This window comes from Belonocnema kinseyi, chromosome 1 (genome assembly GCF_010883055.1).
Source record: "Belonocnema kinseyi isolate 2016_QV_RU_SX_M_011 chromosome 1, B_treatae_v1, whole genome shotgun sequence".
NCBI lineage: Eukaryota > Metazoa > Arthropoda > Insecta > Hymenoptera > Cynipidae > Belonocnema > Belonocnema kinseyi.
In genome coordinates, this window is record NC_046657.1 from 155706185 (window position 1) to 155730779 (window position 24595).

At 28.4% G+C, this 24595-nt stretch overlaps 1 protein-coding gene across 2 annotated transcripts in view; it reads right to left on the minus strand.

The window, feature by feature from the left end:
• Positions 1–24595, minus strand: part of LOC117175307 (protein monoglycylase TTLL8-like) — a 66471-nt gene that overhangs the window by 12271 nt on the left and 29605 nt on the right. Inside the window, exons 6-8 of one of the 2 annotated variants that reach the window (XM_033365017.1) lie at positions 13616–13823; positions 13391–13481; positions 5176–5373 (exon numbers count right to left, since the gene is read on the minus strand). In XM_033365017.1, the coding sequence (XP_033220908.1) occupies positions 5176–5373; positions 13391–13481; positions 13616–13823 (497 nt within the window). The remainder of the gene's footprint in view (positions 1–5175; positions 5374–13390; positions 13482–13615; positions 13824–24595) is intronic. The other variant, XM_033365021.1, reaches the window with a different exon arrangement.

Consider the following 24595-nt stretch of genomic DNA (forward strand, 5'->3'; position numbering starts at 1 on the left):
TTCAAAAAAGAAAATTAATTTTGTACAAAACAATTAACTTTTGACATAATACATTAATTTTTAATCATATATTTAACTTTTTATCTGAAAAATATAACTTTGAAACCAAAAATCGAATAAAATAAAAAAAACTAATTTTTCATAAAAAAATACGAGTTTTCAATCAAAAAGATTAATTTTCAACCATTAAAATTTATTTTCTACAAAATACATAAATTTCTCAAAAAATAGATGAATTTTTGACTAAAAGAGGACTAATTTGCAACCGAAAATGGAACATACTAGCTTTTAGTTATGGAAATTATTTTTAACCATCAAAAAAATCATTTTCAACCAAATAGTTTAGTTTTTAACAAACAAACTAAAAAATAATTTTTACTTAAGAAGTTAATTTTCTAGGAAACTGTTGAATTTTCAACCAAATAAATAAAGTTTTCAATGCAGAATATTAATGTCTTACCAAAAAATACGAATTTTCAAAATGTAAATTTTATATCAAGCATACAATAGTTAAACATTCACTTAAAAAAATGTTTTCAAACAAAAAAGAGCAATTTTCAAACAAAGAAATACATTTTTAATAAAAATGATAAATCTTTCGCGGAAAAAATTAACCGTGGACCAAATGCATTAATTTTTTAACCGAATAATTAAAATTTCAACTGAAAGAGATCACTTTTCAAGCAAGTCTAGAATAATTGAATTTACATTTAGAGAAACTAATTTTCAATCAAACAAAGAACGAGTTTCTCACCAAATATTGTAACCAAGAAGATTAATTTTCTACAAAAAGAACATAATTTCAACAAAATACAAGAATGATAAAAAAATCAAATAATTTTTAACAATTGAAATAATCATAAAGTGCAAACATTTTTTATGAATAATTTAAAATTCACATTAGTGAAAAATTTTTTCCTTTGGATTTAAAATAAATAATTTACTTTCAAGAAGTATCATCAAATAACTTTTTTTCATCCTTCATTCTTATAGTTATTTTTTGATCGGAATATTAATTGTTATTGATCATTTACTGAAATTTATGTTCATACTGTTCCTTTTTAAATTTAGAAATTCGTCTATTTCTTTTAATTTTATTAAAAAAAATATTAGATATTCAAATTCTAATAACCTGACCACTAATATTCACAGATCAGCGTTTAAATATTTTATGAACAGATTAAAGAATAACAGTTTAAATTACATTTTAAAATTTTGAATTTATATATCTATTTTAACGAATATAGGTGACTTTATACTGTGATACATGAACCTTTAACTCAAAAGGACGCATTTTCAATAGAACAGATTAATTTTCGACCAAAAAAGTGAATTTTAAATCAAAGAGTTTAATTTTCAACAAAATAATTGAATTTTCTACTATAATTTTACTTTTTAAATTAAATAATTATATTGTTAACAAAATAAGTGAATTTACATAAAATTTGACATTTTTAAACAATGACTTAAATTTTCTACCAAAAAAGACGAATTTTTAATGAAATGCATGAATTTTCAAACAAACTTTTAAACTTATATCTAAAAAAAAATCAATTTTTAACTTATTGTGGGAAAGTTACATTTTCATTGAAAAAGACGAATTTTCAACTACAATCATAAATCTTCCAACAAAACAGAACAAATTTTCAACAAAGAAAGATTTTACAATTAAAAAGTTTTAAAAATCAGTTTATGAAAATGATTAAGCTTTCCAACTCAAAAAGAGTTTCCCGTAAAACGGTTCAACTTTGTAAACTGAATTCTGAATTTTTTTAAGTTTACAAAATTATTTTGCAAACAAACAGAAAAACGATTTTTTACAAAAGATATCAGCTTCAAAATGAAATGAGAAATCTTAAAAAAAAAAATAATAATACCAAAGCAGTTCAACCTTTAACCAAGTGGATCAATTTTTAACAAAAATAGCTGCATTTTTAACTATTAATATAATGTTAGCTATTACAAATAAAAAATAGTTGAATTGATATTTGAAAATAGTTTACTTTTCAACAAAATAATTAAATTATCATTTCAGTAGTTGAATTTTAAACCAAATTCTTAACTTACAAGAAAGAATTTTTGAACCCAATATTCGAATTTGTTAAGAAAAAATATTAAATGTCGAGCAAAAACAATTACACTATTTGGTTAAAAATTCGTCCATCCGGAAGGAAATTTTATCACTTTTTTTAATTGAAAATTTTTCTTTAGTGTTAAAACTTTATAGGTCAAACAAACAATTTTTTGTTAAAAATGTGTAATTTTTGAAAAAAAAAGATAAGCTTGTAATCCAACAATTGAATAAAAAAATTAACAAATACATTTTGTGCAAAATAGGGCAATTTTTATCTGGTTAATTAAGTTTTCAACATGGAAAAATGCATTTTTAAACAAAAAATTTAAGCTCTAACAAAAAACCGCTGATTTTTCAACGAAGAAGTAACTAACAAATTTTAAACAAAAGAATTAAACTTTATACAGAATAATGAAGTTTTAACAAAAAGGACGCATTTTTAACTAAGATGAATAATTTTTGACAAAGAAGGAGATTTTTAGCAAAAGACATTATTTTTTACCAAGAAGTTGAATTCTCGAATGAAAAAGATAAATTATCAAAAAAAAGCTGTTTTTTAACAAAACAAAAAATTTAATTTTAAATCAGGGATGATTTTTTAAATCTAAATGGTAAGTTTTCATGCAAAAAGGTCAATTTTCCATTAAAACAAATTACTGTTTACAAAATATTTGAATGCTTAACCGAAGATTAATTTTGAAAGAAGAAATTGCATTTTTGCAGAAAAAAGAAATTTTATTAGCTAAATTAGGTGAATGTTTCAACAAAGGAGATTTATTTTTTTTTAAATAGTTCTATGGTCGACGAAAAAATATTTTAATTGATTATTTAGCACGAAAATAATAAGTTTCAACAAAATTTTAATAACAATAAATCAAAGATGGTTGTACAATTCCGCTCAAGGTTACCATTTAGTAATTTTTTATTAATTTTAAAAAAATATAACAATTATTTTCTGCCGCCATTGCAAAAATATTTCAATTTATTCTAAAATCCGTAGAATTAGTAAAGCAACTATACAAAAATGTTTCTCGGTAGAGTAAATGAATTTTTTTTAATCTGAATTTGTTACCAACGAATGATTAGATAAAACTCCTTTTGTAAAAATTGAAAGAGTTGCTTCATTTATATTTTTCAACATCGCAGCATATACGAAAGGATATTTAAATATATCCAACATTGTTTTCTAAAAATCACTTTGTCTAGTGTTGCCGTCTAGCGACGCTTTAGGATGTTCAAGTCAAGCCAAGACGAGCCTTATGTGCAGGCTTGAATTGATCGTCTTGGGTTTGCCTTAAAAATGCCAGGGCCTCGAAATTCAAGACCTTGAATTGGTAGTGGCACGGAGGCTTAAGTTTTCGCTAGAAGAAGCACAAACACTTACCATTCAGTTAAAATTAAAAATCAACAAGACAAGCTCGAGGCGAGGCCAGGCTTTTCAAGGCCTTGAACATTCTATGCACCAGATAGTACCAAAACGAAAAATAGGTTAATTAAAAAAACGTCTATTGAAATTGGGTTTATTTAGAGGTTCAATTGGAATCTCGCTTAGAATAAATTCACTCTTTTTGTGCTTTTTAGTAAGAGGGGTTGCTTTTTGTTGCAGCCTAAAAATTGGTTCTAATAGAAACCCTAGTTTGCATCTGTGAAGAATTTATTATCTTGCAGTAAAAATAAACCATTTTAACTGCATCGAAGTTTGTTATCTAAAAATACCTTCATCTACTGTTGCCGTCGAGCGAGACTTCGAGATTTTCAAGTTAAGCCAAGACGAGTCTTACATGCCTGCTTGAATTGATCGTTTTGGCTTAAAAATTTCGAGGCTTCGGAATTTAAGGCCAAGACTTAGACTTGGCTTGGAGACTTGACTTTTCACAGCCAGATGCATTACCACCTACCACTGAATAATAATCTCAATCGAGCAAGACAAGCCCAAAGCAAGGCCAGGCTTTTCAAGGTCTTGAACTTTCTATGCACCAGATCGCACAAAAACGAAAAATAGGTTAATGGAAAAAAGTCTCCATTGAAATCAGATTTCTTAAGAGGTTTCACTGGAATCGTGTTTGGAATAAGTTCATTGTTTTGGGTACATTTTAGCAAGAGGGACTGATTTTGATTGCAACTCATCAGGATCCAAAATTGGTCCTAATAGATACCAAAGTTTTTCATGCAAAATATTTTTTGTCTTTTCTTAAAAATAAAACATTTCAACTGTATACAAATTTTCCTTCTGAAAATCCCTTTGTCTAGTGTTGCTGTCGAGCGAGGCCTCGAGATTATCAAGTCAAGCTAATGCAAGCCTAACGTGCCAATTTGAATAGATTGTCTTCGGTTTGCTTTAAAAATGGTAAGGCCTTGAAATTCAAAGCCCTGGCTTGGTATTGGCTTGGAATTGGCTTAGAGGTTTGAGTTTGCAATACCAGATGCGCGAACACCTACCATGAAATTAAAATCTCAAACCAACAAGAAAAGTTCGAGGCGAGATCTCGCTTTTCAAGGCCTTGAAAATTCGATGCACCTAATAGCCAAAGAACAAGGAAATAAAATAAATTTATTATTTTGGTTTCGTTGTTAACAAGAGGAATTTCATTTAATTGCAGCTCCACAGGAACCAAAAATCGGACCTCAAAGAACCCCCACTTTTTGTGAACCATTTGTCCCCTTTCAGTAAAAAGAAAACTTTTTAGCCGACGGAAAACATTTTATTTCCACCTGATGTGCACTTGCGCTAAAAGTGTTTCCGCCTAATAAATTGGAAGTTCCATAGAAGAGGAAAATTTTGCAGGCACTTAGTGACTTTATGGAGAAAAGAAACTTTAAGTTCAGTAAATAAGAGGCTTTGAGGTAGGTTGTTGAAGACATAAACAAAAGAAGATATCAGCCGAGGCGAAACCTAATTACTCATCCCTCTAAAATGCCCTGTGGAGAAATTAGAGTTCAGTTTCACGTCCGTTAGTTAAGTCCCGGACGATATTAAAGAGGACAGCCTCGAAAGGAATAGAAGAGGATTCTAAAAGCTGCCCTGAGGAACAGTACAAACAGAACGTGCCATTAACAAAGTATCTCTCAGCGACTGGAAAGAATAGCGGTCACAAAATTACTTCAAACATTCGTTCAGCTTCTCACAATCCCATCCCTGATCTCGCACAGTCTCGGCGGCCTCGATGACGTCGCCTCTTTTTCTCCTCCTCCGCCTCTCGAAGTCGTACTTCTCTTGAATGGCCGTGTTGCAGATGTGAATCGCTTCATGGTACGAGGAGAAGGTGTAGGGCTTAGAGCTGAACCGAAGGAGCGCTTCCCTTTAACAGGAGAAGAAAATCCATTCGATTTATTCAATATATTCCAGTTAAGATGTTGCTGCATTCAATTCAAAATAAGTGTCCTGTAGAGGGTCTTCCAGGTCTCAGTATTTTCCACGAAGCCAGCAAAAACATGTAAAGCTGAACAGCTTTTTCGAGATCGGACATTTCTTGCGTTATTTTACAATTTTAAAGCTTTTGTTGGATAGTTCGATACCTTCTTCTTATAAGCACCTCTCTTGGAGTACACGTACTCTAGGATGGTCCAAAAATGCATGGCCAATTTTTTTTGCGTTTTAGAGGCAACCCCCCCCCCTCCCCTATTTTATTCCAAATCCGAAAAAGTAAATTCCCTAATTTAAATTTTTTTTAAATTTTAACTGGTGCCGGTTTTTTCTTGAAATTCCTCATGTGGAATGCACTTGATGCAATTTTAATTGGTCTAGTTATTAATTTATTAGCATTGGTTAATAAATTTTCAATTATTTAAACAAATGGAACTTGTTTGAATTTTTTTTCTTCAAAAATTGGTTTTTTCCCTTAAAAATGATTACTATTGGTCTAATAGACTATTTATAAATATTATATCCTAAATTTTTAATTGTTCAAACAAATGAAACTTGTTCAAATGATTGTTGTCATTAAAAATTATTTATATTTTTTTCAGTGGAATATTTATCAACGTTGTTTTATTAAGTTTACGTTTTATTTTTTTGTTATAAAAATTATTACTATTGGTCTATCGGAATATTTAACAACATTGGTTAATTAATTTTTATTTATTAAAAAAAATCCCATTTGTGTAAAAAATGTTGTTTCTTTTAACTCGTTGAACTGTCACTTTATTTTCATTAAGTGACATAAATTTATTTTAAAATATTTTGAAATTGTTAAAACAATAAATTATTATATATTTTTAACTAATAATAATAATCAAGGTTGTATCTTAATTGATTTTATATTTACATCTTACCTTAATTTTTTAATAAATCCTTGTTTGTTTGATTTTTTCTTAAACAATCTGAATCTATAATCATTTTCAAATACGTTTCAAAACGTATTCAAATATTATATGTTCCTCTTAAGAATTAGAAGTGAATTGTTGAAACAATTCAGAAAAATGTACAAATTTCGTGAAAAATTATTTTTTAAAAAATTAAAGTTTTCTAAAAAATCAATAATAAATTATTGTTTATATAATAAGAAAACATTTTAAAATAAATTTATGTCATTAACGATAGCAAAATGCCAGTTCAATGAATTTAAAACCAAAAAATTTGAACTAATGGAATTTGTTTAGATAATTGAAAATTAATGACCCAATATTGACCAATATTCCAATAGACACAGAGTAATCATTTTATAAAAAGAAATCAAAGCGAAATAATTTTAACAAATTTCATTTGTTTAGGTAATTGTAAAATAATTAACTAATGTTAATAAATATTTGACTGGGAAAATAGTGATAATTTTGAGTGAAAAACGAATTTTCAAAAAAACTTATTTAAACAAATGCCATTTGTTTCAACAATTGAACATTAATAAATCACTGTTATTAAATATACCACTAGACTTATAGCAATAATTTCAAGAGGAAAACAATTTTCGAAAAAAAATTACTTAAACACAATCCATTTGTTTCAATTATTAAAAATTAATTAACCAATGATAATAAATTTTCCATTCATTAAAAATTGATACTTTTTGTTTTCAGGATAGTTTTCATGTACTTGTAGGGGGTGTGAAAGGGTTGTCAAACCCATATGCCGGATAGATGAAATTCTTTACTGGATAATTCTCTACAAGCCCCTATACTTTCTCGTCACATTTTTTCAAACACTAAAAAGTTATTTTACCCATTCATTTTACATGGGACACATTAAGTCAAAACCGGCATATGTTGAAATAAAAAAAATAAATAAAAAAAATTTGGGAATTTCTTTTTTCGGATTTGGATTGAAATGAGGGCCATCGTGGTCATCTAAAAAAGCATTTCTGAGCCACTCTAACTTATACAGGGAGATCCGTCATATATTTTTTTTGGAAATTAAAATATTAAAACGTGTCACTGGGCACTTCAAAATCCCATTAAATTAACATGGTGAAATTTTTTATTTTCATAAAATTAAACTCATATTCCAGTGTTTCATAAAAACTTGCCAAGTTTTTTAGGGATTTAAGAGGAGTGTCTACGAAATAAGACTATGCTAATAACTTTCACTTTCACACCCCCTACTCTCCTCGCAGCAGGACAAATATGCCCAAAAAATTAAAAAACAATATTTTTACGCATTATTGTGACTTTTCAGGAATTTTTCGTCGTCTTTTTCATACAAATAATTAATAATTGAAGATTTGAATATTTACCATGACCTTTTAAACAATTTTCAATTTTTTACACAAATTTAAATTATTTATATAATTATTTATTATTTATTGCAATATTTTGTCATTGTTTGGAGTAGCTAATTTTTCTCAAGATATTATGTCATTATTTAAATAATTCTTTATTGTATTCCATTCTACGTTCTATTAAATAATAAAGTAATTTTTATATATTTATTTTAATATTTATTTACTTCTGTTTGTTTAAATAATATTTATTTTCTCAAGCCGTTTTCTTTCGATCGCTAAGAAAATAAAATAAAATTGAACACATACAATTATGCTTATAACTGTATAGTGGACAGAAAGAATACATTCAGGACTTCTTAATTAATTAAACAAATATAATTTGTTTATATGATTTCTTTTCCAAAAACACTTTTAAAATCGTACGTGATTAATTTTATGGCTTTTATTTTAATTTGTTTTTTTTAGTTATGAAAAATAACTGCTTGAGTAAATAAAAATTGTTTAAACAGGTAGAAATTTGTTAAACATCAGAAAAATTTATGCAAATTATGTAATTATTTAACAAAAAGTAGCATAGAATACCAATTGGAAAAAAGTGTACATCTCTGACTCAATTTCAAAAATTCTTTAAAATAAACAATAATTAATTGTTTAGATAATCCCATAATGTTTTTAGAAAAATGTACTACTCCAAATAATGACAAACTATTGCTTTTCAATCGGAAAATGCGATCATCTTTAAAATTTTTGGCGAATTAATAATTGTTTAAATAATTTACTTCTGTTTAAACAATTGAAAAGTGTTTATAAACTCATGGTCAATATTCGAAAATTCCATTATTAATTATTTGTATGAAAAAGACGCCGGAAATTCCTGAAAAGTGACAATAACACGTAAAAATATAGTTTTTTTATTTCTGGGTCATATTTAAGGCGCGGAGGGGGCGGGGGGAGGGGGTGATATTCATAAGTATGGTTTGATTTCGTAGATACTGCTCTTAAATCCCTGAAAAACTTTGCACGTTTTGATGAAACCCTGGAACATGAGATAAAGTTTTAGAAAATTGAAAAGTTCCCCATGTTAATTAAATGGGATTTTGAAGTGCCCGGTGGAACGTCTTATAATCGAATTTCGGAAAAAATTGCGGATTTTCTTTCTCCAGAAATAGAATATTCTTGGGCGGGTGTCTTGCCGACTAGAGTGAACAAAATTTGAAATTCAAGGACGTTACGGAATTCACAAAATTTGCAGAATTGATGGAAATAAGGGAATTTACGAGATGTATGGAGTTCCCAGGATGCAAGTAATTTCCAGATTTCATGGAATTCGCAGAATTCATGGAATTCCCAGGATTCATGGAATTCCCAGGATTCATAAAAATTCCAGAATACATGGAATTTCTAGAATTCATGGAATTCACAGAATTCCCTAAAATCACGGAATTTTCTAGATTTGAGGAATTCACGGAATTGATTGGATTTCGGGAATTCACAGAATTTACTGTATTTGGCGGATTAACAGAATCCATAGAAATTAGGGAATTCACGAAATTTATGGAATTCATGGGATTCATAGAATTATGGAATCCACGGAATTCACAAAATTAACGGAATTCATGAAATTCATGGAACTCAAGGCATGTGCTGAATTCAAGTTATTCACGGAATTCAGATAATGCCGTGAATTCATGGATTTCGCAGAATTCAAAGAATTGACGGAAATAATGGAAGTTACGGAAAGCACATTGAAATTAGGGAATTCTCTGGATTTGTGGAATTTACGGAATTCATCGAATCTGAAGAATTCACGCAATGAAAGAAATGCACAGAATTCATGGAATTTGCGGGACTAATTCAATTCATGGAATTTATATAACTCCCGGAGTGCATAGGCTTCATAAAGTCAAAAAATTCATGGAAGTCATGGAATTCGCTGAAAGCACGGAATTAACTGGATTTGGGTAATTTCTGGAATTCAATGGATTTGAGGAATTGGCGGGGTAAATGGAAATCGAGGAACTCACAGAATTGATAGAATTCACGGAATTTATAGAATTCACGGAATCACGGAATTCATAGAATTCACTGAATTCTTATAATTCTTAGAATTCACTGAATTCTTATAATTCATAGAATTCACTGATTTCTTATAATTCATAGAATTCACTGAATTCTAATAATTCGCTGAATTCACTGAATTCTTATAATTCGCTGAATTCATAGAATTTATGGAAATTATAGAACTCATAGAATTCACCAAATTCATGGTATTCATGCAATGCTGGAATTTCACGGAATTCATGAAATTCATTGAATTCACGGAATTAATTTAATTCGTGGAATTTACGGAATGCGTAGAATTAAAGAAATTCACGTAATTAATATAACGCTCTAAAGTCATGGTATTCAATAACTTTCGTGAACTTCTGAAAACCGTGAAATTAAAAAAAATTACGGAATTTATGGAAGTTTTATGGAAGTTTTATGGGAGGCAAATAAAAAATGGAAATCATACAACTCCCGGAATTCATTGGAGTCATGAAGTCAAAAAATTCACGGAAGTAGTGGAATTCTCAGAATTTAAGGAATTTATGGAATTCACGAAATTCAATCAATTTGAAGAATTTATGGAATTTAGTCAATTGCGTAAATTCCGGAAATTCTTTAGAAACTTAAATTCTTTAAATTCCGTGAAATCCATGAATTCCCTTAATTCTATAAATTTTTTGAATACCTTAAATACCTTAAATTCCGTAAATTCCGTGAATTCCGCGAAATCCAGGAATTCAAGGAATTGCGTGAATTTCATCAATTCTTTAAAAGCATGTAGTGGAAGTTTTCAACCGAAATTTTTAACAGTGTATGAAACAGCAGAGAGCAGATTGATTGAGAAGCTGATTTTCTCTTGATCAGTATATTAATTATAGTTATTCTGATATCCCTCGAATTCCTTTTAATTACTTACAATTCCGTTCAATTCACTTAAATTGGATTTTAAACCTGAATCATTTATCTTTCAGAAAATCTTCCAAATTCCGGGAATGATCTGTATGCTTTAAAATTATCTGCATTCCTTGAATTCTCCTAAGTTACTTGAGTTCGTGTAACTTATTTGAAAACGAGAAAATATTAAAATTCATGAAACTCCCTAAATTATCTGAATATCTTGAACTCCTGAAAATCGCAGAATTTCCTCAAATTCGCAAAAGAAATTTAAATAATGGAAGAAGGTCAAAGGGATACAGAAGTCCTCAGGAAATTCAAGAAATTGCTGAAATTTGGAAGACCAAAAGAAATTAAAATAACTTAAGAAATTCTGCGAATTCAATAAATTAACCGAATTCAAAGAATTAAGCGAATTCAAAGAAGTGGGCGGATTCAAGGATGTAAGAATTAAATTTTCTTACATCCTTGTATCTGCTTAATTCTTTGATTTTTTAAAATAAATTCGCCGAATTCAAGAAACAACCTGATTTATCAAAATCAATTCCGGAAAATCGTAGAATTCCTTGAATGATCTGAATATCCTTATATTTTGTTCTTTCTTAAATTCGGGATATCCTCAGAATCCCAAGGACATATGAACAATGCAAGAAGATAAGAGGAATGCAAACTCAACAAATTAACCAAGTTTAAGAAATGAAGCGAATTCAAGAGATTAGCCAAATTGAAGGAATTAAGCGAATATCTTGAATTCTATGAAATCTCTAAGTTTCCCAAATTCATGAAACCCCTTGACGTATCTGAATGAATTCCTGAAAATCGCAGAAAAAATTACCTGTGTATCCTGAATTTATGTAATTCCTTTAATTCGTGAGGTTTCAAGAATCTAAAGGACATTCAAATAATAAAATAAGATTAGATGAATATTTCCTAAATTCTCAAAACTCCTAGAATAGTTAAATCTGCTAAAATTATTGGAGATCCCTAAATATTCTAAATTCTCTGAATTTCTGGAATTCACGAAATTCGTAGGAATAAACTTATTTCTAGAAATGTATGGATTCTCAGAATTATATTAGTTCCTACAATTGTATAAATCCTCATACCTCCCTGAATTCCTGAAATTCCCTGCATTTCTAAAATTACATATATTCCTAAGATTCTCGTAATTCCGAGAATTACCTAAACCCATACAATTTAATTATGACCTAGAATCTTATAATGTACATAGGTTCTTTGAATTCACCGAATTCTCTTAATTCCGATAATGCTTTGAATTCACCGAATTCTCTTAATTCCGATAATGCTTTGAATTTACAGAATTCTCTGGATAACCAGGTTTCCCTAAATTTGCAGAAACCACGTAATTCACACAATTCTCCGAATATTTAGATTTATCTAAATTCCAAGAATGTTCGGTATTTTGAGAATTACCTGAATTCTCAGAAAGATCTGAAGTCTCAGAACTCTTTAAATCCTCAGAATTTTCTGAAATTTCAGAATCATCTAAATTCTCAAGAATATTTGTAATCCCAGAATTTTCTGATTCCTCAAAACTGTTTTAATTCCTAAAATTTACTGAATTCCTAAAATTCAATTAATTCCCACAATTTGATGCTTTCTACAATTTTTTTTTAAATTTAAAAAATGGTCTAGATATCTAGAATTTTCTGAATCCAAAAATAATATGAATTCTCATAATTGTTTGAATTTCCAGAATTCTATAGACACCCACGCTTATCTGCATTCTTACAATTATCTGAATTCTCATAATTATCTGAAGTTCTAAATTCTTTAAATGTCCAATATTTTCTGAATCACCAGAATTCCCTGAATTTACTGAATTCACAAAAATTCTCCAAATCCCAAAAATGTTCATCACTAGAATTCCCAAGATTTTCTAAGTTCTTACAATTCTCTGAATTCTTTAAATACTCCGACACATCAGAATTCAAAGAATCTTTATAAATCCTAGAATTTCCAGAGTTATCGAATTTCAAGTATTTTCTGAATTCCCAGATTCTTCTGATTCTCACAATTAAAAATTTTTTTTTAATTCTCCTTTTTTTCTGAATTCCCTTAATTTATTGAGTTGTCCTAATTTCCCAGAATTCCAGAAATTCCCATAATTATATAAATTGCCATATTTCTATCAATTTTTGCATAATTTATTTTATTCGCCTAATGACTTTAGAAATTCAGAAATATGAAGGATTTGATGAAATTTAGGTACACTAAGGATTTCAAGAAATTTAGAATAATGAATGATTTTAGATAATTCAAAGGAATAACGGATTTCAAAAACTAAAAAAAATATCATGCACTTGAGAGAATTCAAAAATATTTCAGGAATTTCAGAGAATTTCGAGATTTTAAGGAATTCAGAGAATTCAATTAAATTACAAAATTAAAGAGAATCTCATAGCGTTTAAAAGCATTACACGAAATTAAAAAAATAATTTTAAGTAATACAATTATAACAAAGAATACACAACAAATATTATTACTTATGAAGAACATAATAAATCGCAGAGTATTCTTTACCAAACCTGTCTTTTATCTTGCGCGTGTGATTACTAAAATAAGGACGAGAGCAGATGTTTAGATGTACACGCAAAGTGTTTTTTAACATGGAGGTATCTTTTTGAATTTTTTTTTTTGTCAACGATTAAGTGAAAAATATTGAGACCTTTGATACTAAGTATTTTAAGAAAAATACCTAAATACCCATATTGTGAGAGGGAAGGTGCATGTCACGAGATACCATAAACGTATGTCGAATTTGGTGCCCTGAACCAAAAGTGGATGTTCTGAAAAATTATAATTAATTTTGTTTAAACTATGCATTCGTAGCTAAGAGATTGCTGCAGCTTTCAATCAGTAATCTTTTTGCAAAAGATACATAAATAGTCGCCTTTTTATTTAAATTAATAACAATCCATACCAATGTATTTTTGGACAATGAAATACTCTTTTGGCCTTGTTTCTGCTCTGCGAAGAATTTCTTTCAGATCATGTGAAATGCTGATTCCGGATCCACAACAGAGGTGACTTGGTTTCATGATCCACACGTTTCTTTTTCCATTGAGAAAGTACTGAGAATCAATTTCCTTGATTTCTTCGAGCACAGTAACCGCAGCTTCGTAGGCTTTCTGCATCAAAATTTAAAAATATTCAAATTCATCATATTCTATACCCGCAAAATAAAAAAATGCAAGGTTGCAGGATTGATTTTAAATTATGCTTCAAGCTAATGGAATAGTAGTTCCGGATGAGTGTATCGTAATTTAATTTCTACAAAAAAAGAGAAAATTAGACAAAATTATTGTCCATTGCTTAAAAAAAAGGTTCTCCCTTTTTGTCGACCCCAAGAGACTATAAGGGAGGATTAAAGTTTTTGCTTAAAGTGATAGGGTCTAGATGACAGCGTTTGCATTCTTTGCTGATCCTATTATTCTATTTATTCCTCGCCTACTCGTTCCTCACCGCGTATTAGAACTCTTCAGCATACAATGACGACCTACGACCTGAATGGCAGCCTATTGGAACTTTTTAACACGCAGCCACCAACCACTCTCCACCTCGCCGCGTATTGCAACTCTTCAGTTCGCAGCGATCACCTATTTTCCACCTCGCCACGTAACAATACTCTTTAACGCAGAGCCACCACCTACCCACCACTTCACCGCGTACTGGAACTCTTTAAAGTGCAGACATCACTCGCTTCCCATCTCTCCGAGTACTGTAACTCATCAGGACGCAGTCACCAACCACTCCCTAACTTGCCGCGTAATGGGACTCTGTAGCACTTAGATACAATCAACTCTCCATCTCGAAAAGTACTGGAACTCTTTAAGACGCAGTCGCCTCTCACTCCACACCGCGCCGTGTACTGGAACACATTAACTTAAAGCGCGCAGCACCCACCCACTTTCCACCTTAACGCGGAATTGTAACCAATAGCACGCTTTTCCCTCAAACTTTCTATCTTCGCGCGTACTGGATCTCTTTGACACGAAGCAACTAGCCACCTTCTACCTCTCCAGAGCGTCGGGATTACGCAATTTCCACCTCCCGTGTACTGGATCTGTAGCATCCATTGAGCAACCCCTTCGCACCACCTCGCGTACTTGAACTCTCTGCACACAACCACCACTCACTACCCACCTCGCCGCGAGCTGGAACTCTTTAACTTGAAGCGCTCATAAGCCACTCACTTTCCACCTTTGCGCGTGTTGGCAATATACAGCATGCCGTTACCTCAAACTTTCTACATCCACGCTACGGAACTCTTTTAACAGGCAGCTACCTTCTATATTTCCAAGGCGTTGCGCTCATTGAGCAACCACTTCGCACCTTCTCACGTACTTGAACACACAACCACTCCTCACCTCGCCGCGTACTGGAACTCTTTAGCTTAAAGCGCGCACCAAACACCCGCTTTCCACCTTAGCGTGTATTGGTAACATACAGCGCGCCGCGACCTCATACTTCCCACCTCCTCGCGTACTTAAACTCTCAGCACGCAGCACCCCCCGCCACTTCCCACTTTGCTGCGTACTGGAACTCCAGCGCGAATCAACCATCAACTTTCCACTTCCCGGCGTCTTGGACTTATAGCGCGCAGCTACCACCCACTTCTTATTTGACAGCGTAGTGAAATTCTAAAGGAAGCAGTACATGTTTCCTCAATTACAATCATTATACAGGGCGTCCAAAAAGTAAAGAAACACCTAAGGTCAACTTTCTTTAAAAAAATGGAAACTCCTATTCTTGACAACGGCAATCGAAGGAGCGGGAAATTTTAGCCCAAAAAATGTACTTAGGTCATCTAGTGATTTTTCCTCATTTGTAGCTGACCTTGGTCTGAATGATCTGGGTAGACCTCTCACAATGCCGAGATTATTGAACCTACTAACTGTATTTTGAACGGTCGAGAGTGCAGTTGGAGTTTTACCAACCCTCAATGTATCATTGAAAACATTCGTCACTATCCTGAGAGATCTTTCCACTTGACCCCAACCTCTCATCATAAGGAGTGTTATTCTTTCTCTTTCAGTGAAGTGTTGCATTTTGACTTCACAGACTGGCCCTTACTCGAATGTCAATCAGAATCAAGAAGGTTAAACTGAGAAGGCAGATAAACGGTCAAAAAAATTTAATGCGGTATTTTTACATAATAGCCCTCCCTCATTTTTACATGTAAACTACTGCAGTCATGATTTATTGAATCTTTTGTATGTGAAACCCATGACCTGATTACATCTTTGGACGTTGAATTTCCCGCTGTTATGATTGCTGTTGTCAAAAATAGGGGTTTTCATTAAAAAAAAAGTTGGCTTCGAACTAACCTCGAAGGTCAAGCTGAAAGCTAAATTCAATGTCATTAATGGATTCCTCGTTGACAATTACGCCAAGAATGACGTTTACTTTTTTTCGTAAACACTTGAGATAAAGCAGTACAGATTGGACCCGATCAATTCCTCGGTCAAGCTTAAAAACCTTAAGCTGAAGTTCAAGGTTATCCTTGAACCATTACTTATGTACATGTTTGGACGTGAAATTTTCCGTTCTTTCAATTTCCGCTGTTAAAAATAGACGTTCCCATTTTAAAAAAAACAATAAAAGTGCTCTTGAAAGGACCTTGAAGGTCAAGCTCAAACTTATCTTTGACCCATGACCTAATTAAATGTTTGGACGTGACATTTTCCGCTCTTTTAATTTCCGCTGTCAAAATAGAGGTTCCCAATAAAAAAAGAAACAAAGTTGACTTTGAAATAACCTAAAATGTCAAGATCAAGGTCAAACGTAAGGTTACCACTGGATTCCTCGTTAAACGTTACTCCAAGAATGAACTTGAACTTTTTGAAAAAATATTTTACCGGGAAATCTATTCAGGTGTTTCGTTACTTTTTGGACAACCTATTTAATTAAATTGAATCAGATGTATCTCTTTATATCAGACTTCATGTCCTAATCACACTTTGAAATAGTTTAAAGGCCGATTTTCTATTTGATCTAATTTTTATTTATCTGCATTATCAGTTTCCATAACTTTTGTTCATTTAAATAGTCACATAACACAAAACATATTTTTTCAAAACGCTATTTTTTAAAATCCCTATTTCGTTGATACCCCTGGCGACCCAAATTTAATTTAGCAAAACAACATCTAGCATAAGAAAATGGCGCGAAATTTAAATTAGACTAATTAGAATGTTTAATTTAAATTTCGCGCTGTTTTTTGTACCGAATTTTGTCATTGTACATTAAAAATTTCAGTCCCATGGGAATTCAGTGAAACGTGGATTATAAAAATCTCGTTTGGCGGAAATCGATTTTGGTTTATGTGGCTATTTAGAAGGATAAAAGTCATGAAAATTGGTGATTCGAAGAATAAAAATGCAGGAAAGTAGAATTCAGATTTTATTTTCTTAAAAACTAGACTTTCTTGTGACATACTATAAAATCTTGAGCGAACTAAAATAAATTATCAAATTTTTTATATTATATAAAAGAATACTAATAAAATACCCTTAATTCGCTATATTGTATGGAAATAATTCTGCACAAATAAACCAAAATTATTTAAAAATTTAATTAACAAACACACAAAAGCTTGTAATTTATTGGTTCATAAGGATCTATAAAACAAAAACAAAATCCTTACGTAAAATTTAAATGTATTATTTTCCGTTAGAAATTTATCTTTCGCAGTTAAAAATTCAATTATTAGTTAAGAAATGTAAGTATTTTGTTAAAAATGTGTCTTCTTTTTGTACAGAAATAATCTCATTGCTTGAAAGTTCGTCTTCCTGTTTAAAAATTTAACTATTTTGTTAAAAGTTTATTTTTTTTATGTGCGATTTTTTTTGTATTAGAAAATTAACTATTCCTCTAATTTGCTAAAAATTTAATCCTTTTATTGAAAATGTAACTCTTTTCTTTCAAAAACATCTATTTTCGTTCAAATTTAACTGTTTAGTTGAAAGTTCGCCTGTGTGGAGAGAAAATCCGCGCATTGGGAATGAAAATTTGTTGTTGAAAATTTAGCTATTGATTTTCTTTGTAAAAAATAACCTTTACAGTTGAAAATGCAGGTTTTTTTAAAATTAATGTTTTTAAGCAAAAAATTAATCACCTTCGTCAAAATTGATTTATCTGGCTTGAGAATTAGTTTCTTTTATTAAAAATTAATTTTGTAATTACAAATTCAACTATTTCATGTTTGGTCAAACATCAATTTTCTTCACCAGAAAATTCAACTGTTTGAAGGTTTCTGTATTTGTTTAAAACTTTAGTTTTTCTTTCGTGAAGATGCAAAATACCTCTCTTCAATGAAAATAAATTTTTGTCATTAAAGATGTAGCTATTTCATTTTCGATAGAAAACTGATATTTCTTAGATGAAAATATTCATATTTTTGGGTTGTAAGTTCACCTTTTTTTTTTAATCGTGTTTATGGTCTAAAAACTTAAAATTTTGGATGACATTTTTTTCTTTATTGATTAAGAATTTTTTGTTTATTATTTAACTCTTTTTGTAAAAAGTTTAATTTTTTTAACTTAACAGTTTTTTCATTGTACATCAAAATATTTTTTTGTCAAATTGTTAAATATTACAGTTTTAGTTGAAAATTCATTTTTTCAATGAAAGATTCATCATTTCAGTTGAAAATTTCCGTTTGGTTGTTTGAAAATTAATTATTTTAGGTGAAAATGTATTAATAAAATTTTAATCTAATAAATTTTAAGTTTTTTTAGCTTTATTAATATTAATTGATTAATTTAATATACATAATTTTTCTTTAAACTCTTTAGTTTAAAATTAAAGCATTCGGTTGAAAATTAAAGTATTCGCTTAAAAATAATCTTTGTTTCTTGAAAATTCATATTTTCTATTGGAATTTGAACTATTTTGTTAAAATTTAAAATATTTGTATGCAAATTTGAATATGTGATTAAGAGTTAACTTTTTTTTAAATCATATTTTAGAATTGTAAATTCAATTATTTCGTAGATAATTTAAGAATTCGTTTTATTTGGTTAAAAAATTCTTTTTTAATAATTAAACAGAACTATTAAATTCATGGATTAAAATGAATTTATATATTTATAAACTATTCTTTATATAAACTTTTCTGTTTAAAATTGTATATTTTTGATTGAAAATAGATCTTTGTATATAAAAATCCATTTTTTTTGTCCAAAATCGATCTTAGTTTAAAATGAACTATTTAATTCGAAGTTTAATTACATTTTAAAAAATTAAATTATTTTTTTTTTGGTTGAAGTTTCATAATTTTAGTTGAAAATTTATATTTTTATGCCAAAAATTCAACTATTTTATAGAACTGTTTATAAAACTGTTCCATAGAACAGTTTATTCAACTGTTTCTTGTTATGTAAATTTAGTCTTAACTTTACAATTATTTAATATTGTAAAAAATTAAACCATTCGGTTGAAAATGAACTCTTTTCTTGAACATTTTTTAGTACCGAAAAAGATTTTTTTAGTTGGATATACATTTGATTAGTGATGCATTCAATTATATTTTTAATAAATCGCGTTTTTATTTATTAATTTTTATATTTTATTTTTTCTGCGAAATATATTTTTTATACTTTGAAATTTCAACTATTTTGTTAAAAATTGGTTTTTTATGCCTAATGTTAAAATTATATTTTTGTTAAAAATTCAACAATTTTGGTTTAAATTGTAACGGTTTTGTTCAGAAATTGGATGACTAGATTAAAACTGTATTCTCTTCAGATGAAAATCAAACCATTAGAAAAGAATTATTTTTGTTTGATCGAAAATTCAATTAACTTTTTGAAAATTCATATTTCCTTATTTTTCTGGCTTAAAGATATTATCTCCTGTTTAAGAACTTAACTCCATTTTAAAATAATCATTCTTTTTGGTTAAAAATTAATTTTTTAGTTTCAATTTAGAACTTTTTCGTTAAAAATTCTTTTTTTTTTTAATTAATGATCTTAGTTTCAAATTCGTCTCTTTTTTTGAAAATGTAACGATTTTGTGAAAAATTGGTTTCTTTAGTTAATAATTACTTTTTTTAAACAATTAAACTAAACGAATCAAATTTCGAACTATTCAGTTTTCGGTTAAAAATAATTACTTTTATTTGGGAAATGATCTTTTCTAGTTAAATATTCATGTATTTTGTTGAAAATTCATCTTTTTTGGTTCCAAATTATATTTTTAAAATAACAATTTATATAATCGAGTATAGAATTAAAGAAGTCAACTTAAAATCAATTTTTTTTCAAATTCATATTTTGGATGAAAATTCAACTGTTTTAATAAATTTTAAAATAATTTTCTAAAAAATTATTCACGGAGTAAAAAATAAATTATTTGGTTAAAAAGTGATACTTTCCAGCTGCAAATTCAATAGTTTTGTATATAATTAGTCCTTTTGGATTAAAAAATTCTATAATTTTGCTAAAAATCGATGTATCCTTCTTAAAATTCGGCCTTTAGGTTAGGAAATTTATCGTGCTTTTTGATATTTTTTCTTCATGGTTGAGAATTCAACTATTTGTTCAAAAATGCCTCCCTTTTTATTAAATTCCACTGGTTCAAGTTCCGTTTATTAACTAAATAATTTTTTTAAATAAATATTTGACAAATGCATCTTCAATTAGAAACGTAGTTTTTAAATTGTAAATTCGTCTTCCTGGTTCAGAATTCAACTTTATGGTTAAAAATGCCTCTTTTTTGGTTGTAGATTTTTTGTTCTTAAAAATAAATTTTATAAACAAAAAATTTATCAACTCCATTTTTTGTTCAGAAATCCTTTTCAGTTAAAAATTTTGATATTTGATTGAAGATTCATCTTTCTCAATTGAAAATGCATTTCTTCGGTTGAAAATTCGACTAATTTGTTAAATATAAATTTTTGCTTAAAAATTATTTGCCTTCATCGAAAAAATAATACTCGATCATAACAATTTGTCATCAGATATTTTTATTATTTGTATAAACAAATTCCCAGTGTGGACATTTTAATGCAGAAAGAAATCGTTTTTTCTCTACATTTTATTTCAATTATATCGGCAGTGATGTGTAATAATGAAAAATTATCACCCGATATTTTTTATTAATTTTTATAAACAAATTAAAGAAGCAAATACCCAGTGTGGACATTTAAAGGCAGAAAGAAATCGCCTTTTCTCTTAATATTCCCTATATTATGTCGCCAGTGATGTTTAATGGTAAAAAATTATCATGCGATATTTTTCATTAATGTTATAAACAGATTATCTAAACAAGTGGCTAGTGTGGACACTTAAAAGCAGAAAGAAATCTTCTTTATCCCAATTTTCCTTTAACGATGTCGCCTGTAATGTTTAATGGGGGAAATTTGTATCCCATATTTTTTATTAATTTTATGAACAAATTATGTAATCAAATTTATAACTTGATCATTTAGAGGTAGAAAAAAATCTTTTTTTTCCTAACTTTTCTTAGCTTTTGTCTGCAGTGATGTTTAGTGATGAAAAATTATCATTCGATGTTTTTAATTAATTTTATAAACAAATTAAGTAAGCAAATGCCCAGTGTGGATATTTAAAGTCCAAAAGAAATCGCCTTTTTTCTTAAATTTCCTTAAATTATTTCGCCACTTGTGTCTAGTGATAGAAAATCATAATGCAATATTTTTTATTAGTTTTATAAACAAATGCCCAGTGTGGACATTTAAAGGTAGCAATAAATCGCTTTTTCGCCTCATTTTCCTTAAATGATGTTGCCAGTGATGTTTATGGATAGAAAATCATCATCCGATATTTTTTCTTAATTTTATAAACAAATGCGAAGCGTAGACATTTAAAAGCGGAAAAAAATCACATTTTCTATTAAATTTCCTAAAATTTTGTCAACCCTTGTGTTTAGTTTTATAAACAAATGCCCAGTGTGGACATTTTAAGACAGAAGTAAATCTGTTTTTTCCTGATTTTTCATTTGAAAAAGTCTCAAGTAATGTTTAATGAAGTTACCATAGGATCCTATATTTTTCATTAATTTTAAAAACAAATTATATAATGCCATTTATAACTTGGTTATTTAAAAGTAAAAAAAAAATAATTTTTTTCTCTAATTTTCTTTTAATGTTGTCGCCAGTGAGCTTTAATGATGGAAAATTATTATACAATATTTTTAAATAATTTTGTAAAAATATATAAACAAATACTTAATGTGGATGTTAAAGGCAAAAAACATTCATTTTTTCGCAAATAGCCTCACACTTTGTTGGAAGTGATGTAATTGTTTGATAATTTTTTTTTCAATTTTCGTAATTTAGTATTCCGTAATTTAGTATTGCGAAACAAAAGACAAAACGTTTTCTTTTGTTTTACATGCATTGATAAAATAACTTTTTGTTTTACGAGCATTCAAGAAACAATTTTTTTACAAAATTAATAAAAAATATAAACTAACGAAATATCACGAATAGACATCATTGGCGACATCATTATTGAGAATAATTAGGAGAAAAAGGACTTTTTCTACCTTTAAGTGCCCGAATGGTAAATTTCTTTGTATAATTTGTTTATAAAATTAATAAAAAATATCGAATGACAATTTTCTGTCACTAAACAGCACTGGCGAAACAATTTGATGAAGCTTAAAATAAAAACAATTTCTTTCTGCATTTGTATGTCCAAACTGAGCATTTGTTTATATAATTTGTTTGCAAACTTAATAAAAAAATTTGGGTGATAATTTTCAATCACTAAACATTACTGGGGATAAAATTTAAGAAAAATTGATAGAAAAAAGATTTCTTGCTGCCTTAAAATGTCATCACTAAGCATTTGTTTATATAACTTGTTTATAAAATTATTAAAAATATCGGATATTAATTTTATATAACTAAACATCACTGAAGATATAAAATACAACGAAAATTAAGGGAAAAAAAGATTTCTTTCTGCCTTTTAATATCCACACAACGCATTTCTTTCTAAAATTTTATTATATAATTAATACCAAATTTCGCATAAAAAATTTTTGTGATCAAGTTTTATTTTTGCAATAAAATTATGTTATGTCAATTATGTTATCACTCAGTTTACAGTGCGTACTTCGAAAATCTCATATTAAAAAAATATTATATTGTAAGTTTTCAATTTTAATTAAAAGAATTTTTACATGCAATCTTGATACTTAAACAATTAAAAATTAAAAGCGTTTTAAGTTGAAATTTTTGTATAAAAAACAATTTTATTTTACCAACTATAAATATAAATAAATAATTTTTTAATGAATCTGTACTTTAAATAATTAAAGAGAACAATAGTGTAGTTCACAAAACGATTGAAACTTTATAAAATATTTTAAACCAGAAAATAACTTCATAATAATGGATTTTTTATAAAATGTTGTTTCATTCTGATATATTAGATTTTTAATCCTTTCAATTTCAATTTTTTTAAATTAAGAAGAAGAAAAATTATTTAATGTTTAGCAATATTTGACTGTTCATTTAAGATGGTTGAACTAAAACGATATATTTTAAATTAGAAAATATCAAACTAAATTCTTTGACACAAAAAGTGTTGAATCGTTAAAATTTCGAAAATTGTTTAAACTTTGAACGTTACAAGTTTGATGAATCTTTTAAACAAAAATATAATTTGTGAGTAAAATTGTTGGATATTAATTTTTAAATAACCATTAAACACTTATTATTTGTACAAAAAAATTATTAATTTTAAGAGGTATTTAGAAGTTTCGAACAGATTCAAAATTAGTTTTAAACGTTTCGTACGGAAATTTCGTTGCAACTAGCCACAGCCTAATTTAAAACAAACTATAGGTTTTATAGATTTCGAAAAAGAATCTTAAATATTGTAGAAAGATTTTGAATCTTGAGGGATGTTTAAATTATTTATAATTAAAATAATTACACTTGTAATTTAAGAAGTGTACTTTTAAAAACTTTTAATTTCTCAGTTTTCAACGTTTCTAGCTTTAAATTGTTTAAAATAATGTCATTAAAAAAATTTAAACGTCATTTATTCTTTAATTTAGAGCATTGAAAATAAGAACGTGGTTTATATTTTTACCATTTTTGTCTAAATCTTCGAACTTATTCATTTATAAAACTTGAAAATTAAAAATTTTGCAGTTTCTTTGCATTTTATTAAAAATTGTTCAATTGAAAAATGTTAGTACCTTCCATTTTTTACGTGTAAATCATGGAGAATTAAAATACAAATTTTTATATTTGAAAAACGTTTGAACTTTAATTTCCAAAGTTGAAAAATTTAAGCGTTCCACTTTAATTTCTTTAATTTGTAGTTTATTTGCTATTACTTCTAATAGAAAATATTTTAGATTCAGAGTTCAAATTTTTTTTATTTTATTGGCCGTCGAAAATATTTAAGAACCGGAAAAACACCGAGAAAAGGCCAGCAAATTTTTTCGTTGATTAAAACAGCCACCCTGATGTGTTTATATAATTTTCTTATAATATTAATAAAAAAATATCGGATGACAAAATGTTATGAACGAATATTATTTTTTTCGTGAAAGCAAGTCTTTTTAAGGCAAAAATTTACTTTGCAAACGAGCAATCCATAGCCTAGACTATTTCTTAAGTTTATCTGTTTATAGCGATTAACTTGACAATTTAATTTTTTTTTCTTTTAACTTCCCTTGTGTATAAAGTCTGGCAATGCTCCTAATAGAAAAAAAATTTACGACGATAAACCAGAAAACCTACTTTTTCTTTACTCTTTGCATTAACTTAAAAGTTTAAACCATACAAAAATTCAAAAATCAGGCCACACAAATCTCTTCAAAATTTATTGCTAAATTTGTTAACAAAAAAAAATCCATTATCGGTTAATAATTTTCTAGCTACAAGTTATTTTGTACCTCGTTTTGGATTTCA